An 18,635-nucleotide genomic window follows, 5' to 3' on the forward strand; every position below is an offset into this window, starting at 1 on the left:
CCCAGCGCTGCGGCACTGATTACACTGAGGCTTTACAGCGCTGTATCTTGCAGCGCTCAAGGGGTGTTTTTTCACACCCCTGAGCGCAAAAGTTGCAGCGCTGTAAAGTGCCAGTGTAGCCATGGCCTCAGATTCACCCCATCTAACATCCCATCACAGGCCATTGGGCATATTTACCACTAATAGTCAAAGATCAATCAATTGCCAAAATTAGGCTATCCCATCATACCTAGGGTGACCAGACAACCAATGTGAAAAATCAGGACAGGTTAATAGGAACCTATATAAGAAAAAGACCCAAAAATCAGGACTGTCCCTATAAAATCGGGACATCTGGTCACCCTAATCATATCATCCCCTCCATAAACGTATCAAGCTCAGTCTTGAAGCCAGATATGTCTTACAGATCTTCCCGCAGCGCAGACGCAGCCTTAAATTAAACTGCCTGAATTTTGTAGCATAGGTAGGGTGACCAGACAGCAAGGGTGAAAAATCGGGACGGGGACGGGGGGTAATGGCCACCTAGATAAGACAAAGCCCAAATATTGGGACTGTCCCTATAAAATCGGGGCATCTGGTCACCCTAGAATTTATCCCAGCTGCAGAGACAGGAAGAGACAGATCTTTCTATGGCCATGCTTATACTGAACTATAGGCATGGCCATAGACAGAGCTCGTCCTGTCTCTGCAGCTGGGATCAGTTCCCACGGACAGATACGTATCTTCAGTCACCCCAGCTCGCTGCCCTTGACCCTCAGAGGCACACACCGCTTCCCTCCTCCCCGGCACCCGCCCCGAGAACTCCCAAAGCGCAGGGAGCCCGGCGGCTGGGGGAAGCCGGGCTGGCGCGGGTCGCTGGCAGCCAGGAACCCTCGGGCCGGGAAATTTTCCCGGGGAGGCGCTTAGTGGGGCGGCACCGCAGCCGATTCCTGTCCCCGAGGCTGGGCTGAGCTGCGGCTGCGGGTGAGCGGCTCGGTGTCCCGGGGAAAAGGGCTCGGAGCGCGCGCGCGCGCGTCTCCCCAGCTCCCCGCAGGCTGGGCCGCCCCCGAGCCCCGCGCTCCTCGCCGCGGCGGCGGGAGGCTTTTCAGTCGCCCGAGGGCTCTGCAGGAAGGGTGGGGATGGGAAGGGAGTGGGTGGGGGGGCTGTCTCCCCGGGGGGGGGGCTGTCTCCCCGGGGGGGGAGCAGGGTAGGTTGCTGCTGAGGCTGGGGTGGGGGGTGCATGGGGCAGGAGTTATGCCAGACTGTCTGTGATGCTGGGGAAATCTTTGTGTCTGTCTGTCCGTCCTTTCCTCTGTCCCTAGATCCTAGTGCTTCTCTCTCTCCATCCCCCTACACACCCCTCAGTCCCCGTCTCTCTCTCTCCCACCCCGTACAAACCCCTTTCTCTCTCCATTCACCCCCTCATCTTCATACACCCCTAGGGTGACCAGACAGCAAATACGAAAAATCAGGACAGAGTGCGGGGGGTAATAGGTTCCCATATAAGAAAAAGCCCCAAATATCGGGACTATCTCTGTAAAATTGGGACATCTGGTCACCCTACAGACCCCTCTCTGTGTCTCTCTCTCTCTCTCTAGCTCCATACATCTCATTCTCAGTCCCCCACAAACTTCTTCTCTCATACACCCCTCTCTATCCCCATATAAATCTCTTTCTTTCTCTTTCTACCTCTCTCCATCCCTAGATCTTATTATGCTGGGCTATCTATGTATCCTATCCCAGCGCCTCTGACTTGGAAAATGCAGTTCATTTGACCCTGAATCAGTAAAGGAAGGTAAATCTGGTACATTAAATTGAAATGAATTTGGCAATTTCTTTGGTGGCGAACAGGAAAATTGGTTGGATATTTGAAGGCTAGTCACACAATGAAAAACAAAGATTGGGCAATCATTTTTTCCCACTAATTGATGGGGGATAAATTAACCAGCTAGTTTTTTTTTTTAGTGAATATTATCCAGCCGGCTCTAATTATTGTTATCATCACCATTATTTGCATTACAGTAACACCTAGAAGCCTCAACTGAGAATGTGGCACCATGGTACAGGACACTGTCCACGCATATAGTAAAAGAACGTACTGTCTAAAGGCTAGCCTACATACAGAATTTGTACTGATGTAACTATTGTGGTTTAGTGGGGGCGGGGGTGCTTTTTTTTTTACTGAAATAATTATAGCCGTATATCCTCTAGGGTAAATGAAATTATACCAGTATTCAAGTCCTTATTCTGGTGGAGCTTGTTTCCTTTCATGTACAGATGGATATTGATTTCACCTATTTTCTTTCCCACAACCAGGATTTCCAATTCTCGAACTTCCTGTGATCTCCTGGATGGAGCAGGAGGAAGAGCTGTGCATCCTGGATCTCCAGGGCTCTGAGGAAAGGGAGATCCAGAGAGACACACCCACAGGTGAGGAATGAGTGACATTGGCTCAGAGATTGTCCAGGAGTGAAAAGGAAAGCTGGGATCCCAGCAAAGCCACTGGGTGCCTCCCCAATTCTGTTTTTTTTCTCTTCTCATCTCATTCAGTATCATCCAAGCAGGCATCCTAGTCTCCTGGCACTCACAGCATAGCCCCCTGTATATTATTTTGCCATGGCATCCACACATTGACACAAAATCGTGCTTCAAATTTCAATTTTTGTGTCACTTGTACACTTGCAAAGAAATTCTTAAAAGCAAAACCCATTGTATCAATGCAGTGATGTCTACCTACCCTGCCGACAACGTGAAACAACTGTGTGTGTATGAATTGCCCCATTCGTTGCAAAGGGATATTGACTCTCAAACCTAACAATGGCAGTTTAAATATTCAGACTGTTCACTATTTCACTGCTGATCATTTTAACAGAAACATCCAACTAGTCTTCTTATTCCACTGTACCTGACTCCCCAAAAGCTACAGCTGCCTTTACCCACCTACCATAGCTGGCAGTCTTACTTCCCACGCTGAAAAAAAGTGGAATTAAACAAACAACTCAGGAGGATTAGATTATTTCTTTTCATAGCTAATGCATTATTTTTAAAAGTCCATTTAAAATTAATTAAATTAAGAAAATAAATAATGAATTTTGCATGCACTGGACCACATGGAGAAGCCTGAGCAGGGCTGAGCCGTGTGGTCTGAGCGGTTTCCCTGGACTGGGGGCAAACGCAGTGGCCAGGGGTTTGTTTGGCTAGCTCCATCTGTGAGAGAGAGGTGGAAAGCCAGCTGACAGGGACAGAAGAAGTTATATGCATGACACTGAATGGACTAGAGGAGCAGACTTGGAAGTAGTGAGCAAGGAAAGTGCCTACTGTTGTTTTTTTCTACTGTGTTCAGGGAAACAAGACGTCCTGTGTATTCTTTGTAAACAAAGTAGATTGAACCAAAGAATATACCTGACTCATATGATCAATTTCTTCTCCTAATGGAAACAACCTGGCAAAACATGCATCCGATGAAGTGGGTTTTAGCCCACGAAAGCTTATGCTCAAATAAATGTGTTAGTCTCTAAGGTGCCACAAGTACTCCTGTTCTTTTTGCGGATACAGACTAACATGGCTGCTACTCTGAAACCTGGCGAAACCTTGAATATTGTCTATCTGGTCAGGCCAAAGGGTCCACACTGGGCTGAAGGTGGGATGGATTTTCCAGGAGAGAAACTGAGCTGTATTCCTGTTAAACCAAGCTGGAACAGATAATGGAGGTGCTTGCAACAATCAAAGATGGCTACAAGGAATTAAAACAAGACCTAAAACAGGAGCTGGAGACTTCTCAAAAGGAATTAAAGCAACATCTAGAGGTTTCCCAGAAAGGACTGAGAAATGACCTGCATTCGGAGATAGTATCTTTGCTGGGAAAGCAGTTACAACGTATTCGGGGCAGATTTCAAAGCCCAGCTACAAAACATCCACTCCAGACTGGCAAGACAGATCAGTGAGGTGATCAGCAAACTGACTATCATAGACCAAAAGGTTTTCCAGGAAATAGAGGAGACCAAGGAAGTTACGGCCAGCTTGGAACATGCTAACAGAGATGAGCTACAGCAAGGACTTGAGGAGCTAAGAGATCTCCTAGAGAAGGAATTTAAAGGGTCACAGACCACAGTGGAAGTCAGTTGCCTGGATAAGGAATCAGGCCAGCCTGAAAACTTGGGTAAGACCAGACATTGGTAACTCTCAGAGGGGAGAGTTTGGACTCTCTGTCCCAGTAAAGTAATACAAAAGCCCACTATGAGGGATAGCTCCCTGGGAGGGTTATTTTGCTCAGTTTAACATCATAGCTCCAATGAATGTCTGGGGAGATGAAGGGAGGGAGGGTCTCTAGCAGCTGACTTGAGTGGTCCAGTTCTGATGGTGCGGCAGAACTTACCTGAGAAAAACTGAGTTATCCAGATTTGGTACAAGCCCTTGACATGCATCCGACGAAGTGGGTATTCACCTACGAAAGCTCATGCTCCAAAACGTCTGTTAGTCTATAAGGTGCCACAGGACTCTTTGCTGCTTTTACAAGCCCTTGTTTTCTGGTTTGGGGCTAGCCATCGATCTGAGCTGGCCAGAGCATAACTAAGGGCTAGAAGAAGAGGGGAAGAAGAAACTCCACCTAAACTGGCAGAGGACTTGCAGAGATTTGTGTTCCTGGCTTACCCAGGTACCAGTGAGGCCTGCTAAGATACATTAGCAATAGACTGATGTATAGATGCTCAGCTGGACTTGGACTTGCAGATCAAGATCAGAAAAAGGAGGCCAAGGATGCTCAGAGAGGCTGTGGAATTTGCCACAGAACTTGAATCTTTCCTAGAAGCAGACCAGGAAGCAGCTGCTAGAGAGGAAGATGTTTTCCATGAGCTTTGCAAGTACAGCTCCATGTCTAATGTGCCTGCTGGAACAGAGGATTCTAATCTGGTTCATGACATTTTTGAGTGATTGGAAAAGTTGTTCAGTTCAGTTTGTAAACCAATGGAAATTGGTAATAATGCAAAAATGAAGGGTAGCAGTTCATTTAAATACTGGTACTTGTGGAAAAAAATTATCTACTAAAAGAACTGTTATAAATTTAAGGCAAGCCAGAACTGAGCCTCACAGACACTTAGTGAAAGTCCATCAACCAAACTGGGAAATGAGAAGCACCAAGATGAAGGGGCAAACTTGGAACTACAAGGATCAGATCCACAGTATTTGCTAAGATGTGGGCAGTTACACAACAGTAATGGGAGTATGAACGTGTAATATGATCCTGTTACATATTCATATGAATATGTAACAAGATCTGTGAAATGCATAAGAATAACGAACATTGGCTCAGAGATAAGTTATTAGACCAGACGTGTTAACCATATTACGGAATAGAGGATCTAAAACTGAACCAGCTACATGGTCCCAAATAGAGACAGTGACTGGGGAACATACACCAATCCAAAAGTAGGGAAAATTGGGTTTGAAAACTGGACCTCGGGAATTTGAGCAAGAAGTTGATAGCCAATAGAGTGGAGGATCTGACAGTTGATTTGGATTTCATTATGGCTAATTACTATAACAAATACCAGAAAGCTGTCTTACAAATTCATTCTGCAGAAACTCCCTTGAAAGATGTGGCCTAGGTGAAACAAATTGTTTGTAAGCAACTGGTTTGCTTTGAGCAAATTGTCCTACCTTCAGGGGGTAAAAACCATAATAACAGCTACATGAGGTGGTAGCTTTCCAGAAGGGGGAAGATAGGGAGTACTGAGACCTGCTTTAACACCCAGGGGAATTCTAGCTGCCATAGTTCTTGTGGCACTGAAGCAGGAGTGGATCTCTTTTCATTTGCTGAATGTTTCAAACAGCAACTAGTACAAAAAGGGACCCACAGTGGAAAAATGAGAACCTATAGATCGAGTAAATGCTGGTATTGGGAAAAAAAAACTAGAGAGCGAAAGGGGTGAAGGTACACTACACAACTCCAGCTACATACCTTAAGTCGAGTTACTGCGGGATCTACACCGCAGGGGGTCGACGGGAGAAAATGTCCCATCGACTTACCTTACTCTTTTCATCGGGGGTAGAGTACAGGGATCGACTGGAGAGCGATCTGCAGTCGATTTGGCGAGTCTTTATTAGACCCGCTAAATCGACAGCCTGGTGGATCGATCTCAGAGTGTTGATCCCGGCTCTAGGGTAGACCTGCCCAGAGTTTCTGTTGAACTTGTTCCAACGCAGTGCTGTACATTTCAATGACTAGCAGCAGAACGGTCTAAGAGATTTTCTGGTTAGGAATCTAATTGTTCTGATTCTACAAAGATATAGATTGTACTGCCCTGGTTCACCACAAGGTTGACATTTAACAGCCACCTAACCATTTACCAGAAGCAAAAAGGGAAGAGGTTTTACAAGCCACTGAAGAAATGTATCAGGAAGATATAACTGAGCCTTCAGCCAGTTCTTGGGCCTCACCCATAATGCTGGTTAAGAAATAAAGACTGCAGCACCAGATTTTGCATGGACTATAGAAAACCACTTTAAAGGATTCATTAAATAGATAATACCCTGGATGCTGTAGCAGATTCACTTTGGTTTTCCACAATGATTCTTAAAAGTGGCTGTTGGCAAGTGGAAGTAGGAATGGAATTCACAACAGGCCAAGGCCTGTGACAATTTAAAGTGATGGCTTTCAGCGCCCATCTAGATTGATCCCTGTAGGAGCCTGTCCCATCTTTTCCTTGAGTGACATTGGAGCAGAATCCAGAGTCTGCAGGGATGGATTTGAGTCCTGGTTTCCACACTTGCCTACTGTGATTTAATTCTCCTCTTCTCTTGGCAGGTGACAGGGTGGCAAGTGAGGATGAGGTGAGTCCTCAGCAGGAAGCGGAGCCATGTGGGACGGTCTCGGGGCTTGTTCCAGCCTGCCAGAGCCAGGGTGGACCAGGGAGGCTGCGTGTGAACCCTCCGAAGATGAGGCGTCGTCGGTCTGCTCACCGGGAGAGGGGATTCATCAACCTTCTGGGCATCCTGGAGCCCCGGCGCCCGGCAGATAAGCCCTACCGGTGCACAGAGTGCGAGAAGAGCTTCAGCCAGAGCTCAAATCTCATCGAGCACCAGCGGATCCACACGGGCGAGCGCCCCTTCACCTGCAGTGAATGCGAGAAGAGCTTCAGCCGCAGCTCCACCCTCATCGAGCACCAGCGCACGCACACGGGCGAGAAGCCCTACACCTGCCCCGAGTGCCAGCGCAGCTTCAGCCGCAGCTCCACCCTGACCGAGCACCAGCGCACCCACACCGGGGAGACCCCTTTCCATTGCCCCGAGTGCGGCAAGAGCTTCAGCCGCACCTCCAACCTGGTGAAGCATCTGCGCACGCACACGGGCGAGAAGCCCTACGGCTGCAGGGAGTGCGGCAAGCGCTTCAGCCTCAGCTCCAACCTTATCAAGCACGAGCGCACCCACACCGGGGAGAAGCCCTTTGCCTGCGGGGAGTGCAGCAAGCGCTTCAAGAAGAAGACCCACCTGGTGTCCCACCACCGCACCCACACCGGGGAGCGGCCCTATGAGTGCACGGTGTGCGGCAAGCGCTTCAGCCAGAGCTCCACCCTCATCGAGCACCAGCGCATCCACACCGGCGAGAAGCCTTTCCGCTGCCCCGACTGCGGGAAGTGCTTCTGCGTCAGCTCCAACCTCATCAAGCACCAGCGCATCCACACCGGGGAGAAGCCCTACGGCTGCAGCGCCTGTGGGAAGAGCTTCCGATACAAGCCCCAGTTCACCCGCCACCAGAAGCTCCACCAGGCGGACGGGGAGGAGCCAGTGGCTGTCCTGACCGTGGGACCGTGGGCTGCGGCAGCCCCGCTCATACAGATCACGGAGACTGTTTAAAGCAGGCAAGCTCCCGCTCCGGGGATGAGGGGGATCAGGGACTAGAGTCAGCATGTGGTTGAGCTCCGTTGGGCCAAACGCAGAGCTGGAATTGACGTGTGTTTCTCTAAGCTGTTTGGCCCAGCTCTGATTCTCTTGCAGCTGGAGTTTCTATGATTCCTGTTTTAAGAATATGGGAATTCCTGATGGGCTTGTCTAGCTCCACATTCTTCCCCCAGCACTTCCTGCCACTCCGGCACAGACCAACGTGATATTCCTCCTCCTGCTTCCCTACATCTAACCCTGTACCCCACTCCTTGCTATTCCACATCAGACTAATGGGTCCATCTAACCTGATACACCTGCTTCCCCAGATCAGATCAATTGTCTAGTCAGTATCATCCCCCTTTCCTGGTGGATCAAAATATCTGAAAGTTTCCCATTGAGCTCCCTGCTGCCCCAGGTCAGCCCAGTGGGACTGTCTAGCCCAATATCCCCCCTACTTCTTGCCATGTTGGATCAGACTAATGGACCCATCTACCCAATATCTCCCACGCCCGTCCCTGCAGCACCAGTTCAGACTAATGGTCCATCTGGTCCACTATCCTACCTCCAAGAGTGGCCAATGCTAGATGCTGCAAAGGAAATATTGAATGCATTTCACTGTGCTGTGTACCACTGAGGGAGAAAGCAGTTCCTTCTGGACTGCAACTGGCTCTCGGCTTCCATGGTGGATCATGAGGGTCAAATGTCCTTGACATTTCAGTGTTCATCCTGTCCAGTGTCACTGCAGGTGCTATTCTTATTCCTACAAACATCAAATCCTTTTTTTTTTTTTTTTTTGAATGATTTAGTGAGATACTTGCCTCCATAATATCCTGCTGCAGGGAATTCCACAGGTTAACAGTGTCACTTTCTATTGCCATTCCCTGTCAATACAACAGAGGAAATCTTGCAAAGCAGACTAAGTCCATTGGAAGGCTGTTGTTTCTTAGGTCTTGACTACAATTAGTTTGCGGCAGCGGGATGTCAGTCTACTCTGTGCTAGCCTGCCACAGACTCGCTGTCCCTGTGGACCTTACTGACACGTATTAACAGTTCATTAATGCACTTTGATCTAGTCCAATTTCAAAGAAGACTTTCTGCCAGCATTTAGTCTGCAGCAGACTAGTGTGGAGTTGATTCACAACCCAGCTTGCCACAAACTAAATGTTCGTGTTGACAGACCCTTAGACTGTGGACAGCAAGTCCTTCAGCTGGCAGCCTCAGCTCTTACTGGATCTGGACAGGTATCTGAGGCCTAATGCCACCACAAAAGGAGCAAATGTCTGGAAGATCAGAGATTGGGTGGAAAAAAAACCCCCATGAAATGGACATTCTAGTTATTGCAAGAGGTGGGGACCTTGAGTAGGTAGCATGGCCTGAAGCCATCACCGTTTGATGGTGTAGGAGTCCCTTACATGGAATGAGTTGATTGGGTCTCAGTCTTGTTCTTAGCAGGATGGGTGTGTCTGCCACAAAATCACCATTACATTGGCACTAAGTAGCTCCGTAGGCAGTAAGGCTAAAGCCTGAAAAGGGGCTGAATTCACCTTTGCCCCTTATGGAGGCGGTATCGTAATATGAGGCACAAAGGCATTGTGTGTCCCTGTGCTCATTCGGGGAGATATGCCAAGTGCTTCGGTCTCGTGCCCTCCATTTCGTCGTTTCATCCAAATGTGGGGCTGGAGCAGGATGTGGCCACGGCTCACAAAGCTGCGGGGAGTGAGGCAGAGGTGCCAGAGGGCAGAAGGAGCATTTCAGATTCCAGCTTGGACTGGGATCCCCAGGAGCTCAGGAGAGGCTTCTCCTGGGAAATTGGATGGAGTGATTTGTTAAGACAAGTGTCCTCTTGTCTTCTATACATCAGCCATTGGGGGAAATAAACCATCTTCCTGTCTCAGATGGCTGGACTAGATGACCCTTGTGGTCCCTTCCAACCCTGTGGTTCTGTGATTCTATTTTTTTGGACGAACCCACAGGCACCTGCCAAGATGGAGCAAGCAGAAAGGTTTTTGCCTGCACACTGTACTGTTTCTGTCCCCCACCAAGGCTAAGAATGTGGTGCATGACTGGGCAAAGGATGCTGATGCTGTGTGAGAGTCAAGGGAGCCTGTGAACTATGGGGGAGATGGATTTGATCTGGAGAGGTCTCTCTATTTTCCTTTTTTTTTTTTTTTTAACTGTAAAGCTTGGGAATTAATCTCTATTTGAATGGGAGGAAGAGTTGTAGTAGGGAGTGCCTGAATGTTGAGGTCACCAAATGTCTCTCTTCAGCGACTGCAGAATCTCAGTTGTCTCCTAGACGTTCAGCCTGTACGTCACTAATGCAAATCAGCCTAGGACAATTGCAATTATCATTCCGGTGACCCCTTGTATGAAACAAGTTTGTTGAGCCTCAGTCTGCTTCCCAGTAGGCGAGCATCCACATCCCTTAATCACCAGCCCTAATCCTTAGCCCTAGCAGAGAGGCTGAGAACTGAATGGACCACAGCGACTGAGCTCCCTTCTCGTTCTCTGGCCCCAAGACATCCCTTCAAGGCAGGGTTGAATCCGTTCTGAGAGTACGCAGTGGATCCAGTCTCCAGGGCAGGGTGAGGCACAGCGGGAGGGGCACAGGGTGTGTGTATTGGGCAAGCTCCATCTCACACTTCCCAGGCTCCTATGAACGTGCCTAGAGAATCCAGTCTCCCAGGGCACCGTTCCATGGGATTAAATTCACACCCAAATATAAACTCAATATTATTTTTAATAAAGCAAAATGTAAACTAGGGATAATTCAAAGAGGTTGCTTCTGACTGAAGTTAGCCTTGTGATTCTGGAGTGATGATTGCAAAGATAGGTAGGTAGGTAGATTGGAGGTAACTCTTAGAGTAGGTTTTACTGTATATGATTGCAAACCCCTGTATTAAGAGGGATTACTATATTAGACTCTTAATGGTTATAAAGAGAACATTCTTAGACGCTTGATTGTGGTGTTACATTGCCATATAGACTAGTTCTTATGTGTTTTTACAGCCCTACTTTGAGATAATGTTACAGCTGAGATTCTCACACAAAAGCCAGGTTGAAAATCAAAGCAAAGCTTTTGTTCCTGAGTATTAACTCTACTCATTATGAATAGACACTAGAATAGGGTACTTCCATTAATATGATGGAAAAGAGTGATGGTCTGAGCAGAGGACTCGATATCACAATTCCTGGGCTCTGATCTCAGCTTGATGAGAGGAGTGGGATCTAGTGGTTACAGTGTGAGGGGAAGGAGGGAGAATTGGAAATCAAGATCCCTGGATTCCATTTCTAGCTCTGGGAAGGAAATAGAGTCTGGTGGTTAGAGCTAGGGGCTACCAGGATCAAGATTCCTGTGTTCTATTTCCAGTTCTGTTACTGACTTGCAGTGTGACTTCAGAGGACTTATCTCAACTGAGTTATTCCTGATTTACACCTGTGTAAATGAGAGCAGAATCAGATGCGGAGACCTTGCAATTTGATCCATGCAATGCACAGTTCTTTATATTTCGTTCTCAAAACACAGGAACATCCAGTTCCTCACTAAATATTCTGGGTAGTACAGTCCAACACACATTTCCTAAACTAAAGAGTATTGTAAATAGACCTATCATTAGAGGACATTCCAAACACTAGATGGACAAATTGCTACATTTCTTAGGGTCCATAGGCAGTGACACAAATGGCAACCTGATATTAAAGCAGGGAAACACTGCATATCCATTGGGGTAATGATTTAGCACGTAGTATCATTTAGCAGAATGCCATGGGAAATGACCCAGTATTGAGTGATTATGTAATAAAGGATCATATTGTTTAATTTGAGAAATAGGGGGCTCTTACCTGACCACATCAGTCTGGGTCATTCTGTCCAGTTCTGTTTTGTAAATTTAAATGTAACAGATTTTCTTTTTGTGAATTTTAATGTAAACTATGCTGACTTCTTGTTGGCTAACCAGATTGCACATACAGTACTGCCAATCCTAAGTGTTCAAAGTCTATGAATCAGTGTCCTCCCTCCCCCCACCCCCCAAAAGATAGGGTTAAAAAATCAAGACTTTTTTAAAACATGAGAAATTTGTGGTTCTTTTTCTTTGTGCCTTTAGAGGCCGCCTTTTCACACTTTTCTCTGTAACCACAAGGGCTAGAAACTTATATTTTGGAATGAAACCTGAGATTTTTTTACATAGATAAGTTCAGGAGTTGAGATGCTAGGAAAAACAAGTATTGTGTGACTTGTGATAAAATCACAAGAGCTGACAACACTACGTACATGAAACATCCACTATATGAATCTAAAACCAATCTAACGCCAAAACCACTTGAGATGCTTGTGATAACACAGGAGATTTAGCTTTAACTGTCAATACTACTAGGGCTAATCTCTCTGTGCATCAGCCACTGTAGGACTTCTATATCAGAGATGCTCTTGAATCGATTCATTAAAGTAAATGTTACTGTGTCGTTTTATGTTGGCAGACAACTCAGGTTATCCGCTCTGGTGTCTCTGGTTGTTTTGTGCTGACCGTATTCCTGCTTAACTGCTGCTGTTTTCTTTCTTTCTCGTAAAACATCAGTAGACTGTCACCGAAAATAAATGTGAAAGTCCCTGAAATGTCAGCTTTGTCTTGCAGTGCACTGTGAAAGTGATGCACCCTGGGAGAGTGGTGCCTACTGATTAGAGCTGGGGTGGGCCTAGGAGTCTGGAGTCCTGGGTTCTGTTCTCAGCTCTGGGAAGGGAGTGGGCTGTGGTGGGTTAGAGCTGCTGGGGCTGGGAGCCAGGATTTCTGGGTTCTATCCCCAGCTCTGGGAGGGGAGTAGACTGGACTCCGGTGGATTAGAGCAAGGACTCCTGGTTCTATCCCCAGCTCTGGGAGGGAAGTGGACTCTGGTGGGTTAGAGTGGAGGGCTGGGAGCCAGTCTCCTAGGTTCTATCTCAGCTCTGAGAGGGGAGTGGGGTCTGGTGGGTTACAGCGGGGTCTGGGAGCCAGGACTCCAGCCTGGGTTCTCATCCCAGCTCTGGGAGGAGAGTGGAGTCTGATGGGTTAGAGCAGGGGGGCTGGGAGCCAGTCTCCTAGGTTCTATCCCAGCTCTGAGAGTGGAGTGGGGTCTGGTGGGTTAGAGCAGGGGGGCTGGGAGCCAAGCTCCTGGGTTCTGTCCTCGGGTCTGGTGGGTTAGAGAAGTAGGGGCTGGGAGCCAGGCTCCTGGGTTCTATCCCAGCTCTGGGAGGGGAGTGGGGTCTGATGGGTTAGAGTGGGGGCTGGGAGCCAGGACTCCTGGGTTCTATCCCAGCTCTGGGAGGGGAGTGGGGTCTGATGGGTTAGAGTGGGGGCTGGGAGCCAGGCTCCTGGGTTCTATCCCAGTTCTGAGAGGCGAGTGGGGTCTGGTGGGTAGAGGGGGGCTGGGAGCCAGGCTCCTGGGTTCTATCCCAGTTCTGAGAGGCGAGTGGGGTCTGGTGGGTTAGAGTGGGGGCTGGGAGCCAGGACTCCTGGGTTCTATCCCAGTTCTGAGAGGCGAGTGAGGTCTGGTGGGTTAGAGTGGGGGCTGGGAGCCAGGACTCCTGGGTTCTATCCCAGCTCTGGGAGGGGAGTGGGGTCTGGTGGGTTAGAGTGGGGGCTGGGAGCCAGGACTCCTGGGTTCTATCCCAGCTCTGGGAGGGGAGTGGGGTCTGGTGGGTTAGAGTGGGGGCTGGGAGCGAGGACTCCTGGGTTCTATCCCAGCTCTGGGAGGGGAGTGGGGTCTGGTGGGTTAGAGTGGGGGCTGGGAGCCAGGACTCCTGGGTTCTATCCCAGCTCTGAGAGGCGAGTGGGGTCTGGTGGGTTAGAGTGGGGGCTGGGAGCCAGGACTCCTGGGTTCTATCCCAGCTCTGGGAGGGGAGTGGGGTCTGGTGGGTTAGAGTGGGGGCTGGGAGCCAGGACTCCTGGGTTCTATCCCAGCTCTGGGAGGGGAGTGGGGTCTGGTGGGTTAGAGTGGGGGCTGGGAGCCAGGACTCCTGGGTTCTATCCCAGCTCTGGGAGGGGAGTGGGGTCTGGTGGGTTAGAGGGGGGCTGGGAGGCAGGACTCCTGGGTTCTATCTCAGCTCTGGGAGGGAAGCGGACTCTGGTGGGTTAGAGGGGGGCTGGGAGGCAGGACTCTGGGCTGGGTTCTCGTCCCAGCTCTGGGAGGAGAGTGGGGTCTCACAACTAAAGAAGGGGGGGGTAGGATACATGAGTTCCCTGGCCAGCTTTGGGAGGTGGTGATAAGGGGCAGATCGTGGTAACAGAGAGGAGGGAACACTGGGTGGGGGGGATATTAGGAGAGAGTGGTGCATGCTGGGATACCGGATGGCAATGGGGCCACAGCTCATCTTTGTTAATAACAGTGTATCCTGCAGGAACCAAGCCAGCGAGGCCCTCTAGGCCTGTCTGTCTCCCTTGGTCTCCTAGTAACAGCCGCTCCCCCTTCATCACGTGACCCGGGGCGATGACATCATCAGTGGGTTCCCCCTGGCATGCTGGGCTGAGCCGGGAGCCCCGGCTGGAGCCTGGTCCCGCCCGCTGAGCGGGGTTCCCAGCGCCTGCCCCGATCGCCCACATGGAGCGCGGGGCCGAGCCGCGGGGCTCGGAGGAAAGGCAGCTCCCAGGTGGTGAATCAGTGACACCGGCTCGCAGCGTCCGGGAGAGAAGGGAGCAGCTGGGACCCCAGCAAGGCTTCCTCGATCCTCCCCCCTTTGTCTGGCTCCTGCCTGGCTGAGGACACCCCATTCCCTCCCCCCCCCCAAGGGCTCAGATGGGATGCTGGGGGCAGACCCGGCCTCTTCCAGTTCCTCTTGATTAGGATCTTTTACATCCTTCGCCATCCCTTTTCTCCCTGGTGCAGGGAGGGAATTCCTTTCCCCAGCCATTGAGCAGGTTACCTAGATCATCCTCAAATCGAGGGATCCCCGATGGTGATGATTTATTAGGTGTTTTACAATAGCCCCTATGAGCCCAGTCATGGATCAGGGTCCCCCAGTGCTAGGTGCAGTGCATTATGTATTCGGTGTATTACAGGAGTGCTTAGCAGCCATCGAGTACCTGCCCCAAAGACTGATAATCCAAGCGCTTTGCTGGCCATCAGAAGACATAATCACCGTGGTCCCTTCTATCCCGATAATCTATTAATCCTTCTTCTCCTGGCAGGTGTCGGGACAGCAAGTAAAGCAGAGCCACATGGGATGTCCCCCAGTGTCTGTGTCCCTGGAAACCACCAGGGAAACCCTCCAAGGAGGAGACGGATTAAACACACTTGCTCCGAGCCGGGCTTCATCAACCTTCTGGGCATCCTGGAACCTCCCTGCCCTGCCGCCCGGCGGCCAGCGGACAAGCCCTTCCGGTGCACGGAGTGCGAGAAGAGCTTTGGCCAGAGCTCGGTGCTGATCGAGCACATGCGGATCCACACGGGTGAGCGCCCCTTCGTCTGTGGCCAGTGTGGCAAGCGCTTCAGCCAGAGCTCCACCCTGCTGGGCCACCAGCGCACCCACACGGGCGAGAAGCCTTTCACCTGCCCCGAGTGCCAGCGCAGCTTCAGCCGCAGCTCTGCCTTGACCGAGCACCAGCGCACCCACACCGGGGAGACTCCTTTTCATTGCCCCGAGTGCGGCAAGAGCTTCAGCCGCACCTCCAACCTGGTGAAGCATCTGCGCACCCACACGGGCGAGAAGCCATACGGCTGCAGGGAGTGCGGCAAGCGCTTCAGCCTCAGCTCTAACCTCATCAAGCACGAGCGCACCCACACTGGGGAGAAGCCCTTTGCCTGCGGGGAGTGCAGCAAGCGCTTCAAGAAGAAGACCCACCTGGTGTCCCACCACCGCACCCACACCGGGGAGCGGCCCTATGAGTGCACGGTGTGCGGCAAGCGCTTCAGCCAGAGCTCCACCCTCATCGAGCACCAGCGCATCCACACCGGCGAGAAGCCTTTCCGCTGCCCCGACTGTGGGCGCGGCTTCTACGTCAACTCCAAGCTGGTCAAACACCGGCGCATCCACACCGGGGAGAAGCCCTACAGCTGCAGTGCCTGTGGGAAGAGCTTCCGCTACAAGCAGCAGTTCACCCGCCACCAGCTGCTGCTGACCCATAAGGGGGCAAGTAATTTCCTTGCTCTCAGTTTCCCCACTCTTAAATAGGGTGATAACACACTACTGACCTAAGTTTTTATTAGTTAATATTTATAAGCGCGACATAAGTATTACTACTGTAAATAGACCTACCACTAGAGGGCATTCAGTACACTACGTGGATGAATTATGATGTTATTTAGGGTCAAGAGACAGTGACTCAAATTACTACCTCCTTGCATCTGAGGCTATGATGGAAAAAAGATGCATATCCCTGGTGTTACGTACTGTCCAGTGTTGTCTGGCCGAGTGCTATGCTCAAATGGGCCATTGTTGAGTGGTCACATAGTAAAGGATCATATTGTTTATTCTAGTAATACTGGGCTATAGCCTTGGATCGTCCTAATTCTGTTTTGTGAATTTCAGCCTAGTGGGGTTTAGTTTTGTGACTTTAAATGTAACCCAAACAGATGTTCTGGTCATTGGCCAAACTATACCCATAGCTGTTGGCAACACAAATCAAAGGCCTAATGACAATGCTTACGGTAATATAAGAGATTCACTTTAGCTAGTTCTGATATACTGTTTGCTGGTCCATGGGTAGAAGCCAATAGTTTTATACGTGTACTTGAGTCATTATGTTGGAATAAAGTTTCGTTGTGTCATGTTTGGAGGGAGAAGGAACCTAGATTCTCTCCTCCTTGTCTATGGTTGTCTTATGCTGACTGTACTCCAGGTTAACTGATAATGTTTTCTTTGACGTAAAAAGTAAATAAATCATATATATTTCAAAATCCTTATCAGATTGGCAGTGTGTTTTGTAGGCACTTTGGGAGGGGAAGTGGGTTGCAGCACATGAGGCTGGGAACCAGGACTTACAGGTTATCTGTCCTAGCTCTGGGAGGAGAGTGGGATCGAGTGGGTTAGAGGAGGGGGGGAAGGGAGCTAGGACTCCTGGGTTCTATGCAGGGGGATAGGGTGACAGTGGTGCAGGCTGGGCGATGGGGAGTGGTGCATGCTGGGACACGGAGGGGCACTGGGACAAGGAGCAATTCATGCTGGGATACTAGGGTGACCAGGTGTCCGGTTTTTGACCGGAATACCCAGTCGAAAAGGATCCTGGTGGCTCTGGTCAGCACCGCCAACTGGGCTGTTAAAAGTCCAGTCAGTGGTGCTGTGGAGCTAGGGCAGGCTAGTCCTACCTGTCTTGCAGAGTGCGGCACCCCAGAAGCGGCCAGCAGGTCCGGCACCTAGGCCGGGAGGGAGGGGGGCGATGGGGCTCTGTGTGCTGCCCCTGCCCCGAGCACCAGCTCCACACTCCCATTGGCTGGGAACTACAGCCAATGGGATCAGAGTGTTGGGGATGCTTGAGGGTGAGAGCCACGTGGCATAGAGCCACCTGTCGCGCCTCCCCCTAGGGGCCGAACCTGTCGGCTGCTTCCAGGGTGCAGCGCGGTCAGCAGTGCCATGACAAGCAGGAAGCCTGCCTTCACCCCCCCGCTGCACCGCTGACCAGGAGCTGCCTCAGGTAAGCCTGTGCCCCAACCACACACACCAAACCTGTGTCCCCCCAAACCCCTCATTCCTGGCTCCACCTCAGAGCCCACCCCCCCTAGATGGAGCCCTCACCCCCTCCCGCACCCCAATCCCCTGCTCCAGCCTGGAACCCCCTTCCCCACCCTTCATTTCTGGCCCCACCTCGGAGCTGTCACCCCCTCCCGCACCCCAATCCCCTGCTCCAGCCTGGAACCCCCTTCCCCACCCTTCATTTCTGGCCCCACCTCGGAGCTGTCACCCCCTCCCGCACCCCAATCCCCTGCTCCAGCCTGGAATCCCCTTCCCCACCCTTCATTTATGGCCCCACCTCGGAGCTGTCACCCCCTCCCGCACCCCAATCCCCTGCTCCAGCCTGGAACCCCCTTCCCCACCCTTCATTTCTTGTCCCATCCCCAAGGCCACACCCCCAGTTACAGCCCTCGTCCCCTCCTGCACTCCAACCCCCGAGCCCGCACCCCAACCCCCTGCCCTAGCCAGGGCTGCCCAGAGGATTCAGGGGGCCTGGGGCAAAGCGGAGGAGCTGCGGCACTTGCACTCACCCGGCAGCAGTCCGGGTCTTCGGTGGCATTTCGGCGGCGGGGGGGGGCCCTTCAGTCATTCCACGTCTTTGGCAGCACTGAAGGGGCCCCCCTGCCGAAATGCCGCCGAAGACCCGGACCGCCGCCAGGCCAGGGCTCGCGGGGCCCCTGTGGGGCCTGGGGCAAATTGCCCCACTTGCCCCCCTCCCACCGGGCAGCCCTGGCCCAGTGAAAGTGAGGAAGGATGAGGGAGAGGGAGCCACGGAAAGAGGGGGATGTGGTGGGGAGGGGCGTGGCCTCGGGGAAGGGGCGGGGCATAGGGCGTGGCCTCGGGGAAGGGGCGGGGCTAGGTGTTCAATTTTGTGGGATATAAAGTTGGCAACCCTCTGGGATGGGGGTGAGGGCGGGGTAGGGTGAACACTGGGATAGGGATGGGGCGCGGTGCATGCTGGGATGCTGAGGGACGCGGGGCATGATGGGATACTAAGGTACCGCCCGGGCACCTCTCCCTCGAGGCTGCCGCGGTCACGTGATGCGGGCCTGACGTAACCTCCGGGCGCCCGCCACGCGCAGCTTCGGGGGGGGTTTGTTGTCCCGAGCCACTTCCGGTGACGCATTTCCGACCTGTC

The 18,635-nt window shown here is 51.3% G+C and overlaps 1 protein-coding gene across 1 annotated transcript; it reads left to right on the top strand.

Annotated features, from left to right (window-relative positions):
• Window positions 1-1,508: 1,508 nt before the first annotated feature.
• On the top strand, window positions 1,509-16,681 carry LOC115651486 (zinc finger protein 883-like). Its single transcript, XM_030562579.1, has 4 exons — window positions 1,509-1,774; window positions 2,296-2,409; window positions 6,782-7,715; window positions 15,244-16,681. Exons 2-4 carry the CDS (start codon window positions 2,331-2,333, stop codon window positions 15,998-16,000), a joined length of 1,770 nt encoding a protein of 589 aa, XP_030418439.1. The 5' UTR covers window positions 1,509-1,774; window positions 2,296-2,330; the 3' UTR covers window positions 16,001-16,681.
• Window positions 16,682-18,635: the final 1,954 nt, after the last annotated feature.

Source organism: Gopherus evgoodei, chromosome 4, assembly GCF_007399415.2.
Source record: "Gopherus evgoodei ecotype Sinaloan lineage chromosome 4, rGopEvg1_v1.p, whole genome shotgun sequence".
Classification (NCBI taxonomy): domain Eukaryota; kingdom Metazoa; phylum Chordata; order Testudines; family Testudinidae; genus Gopherus; species Gopherus evgoodei.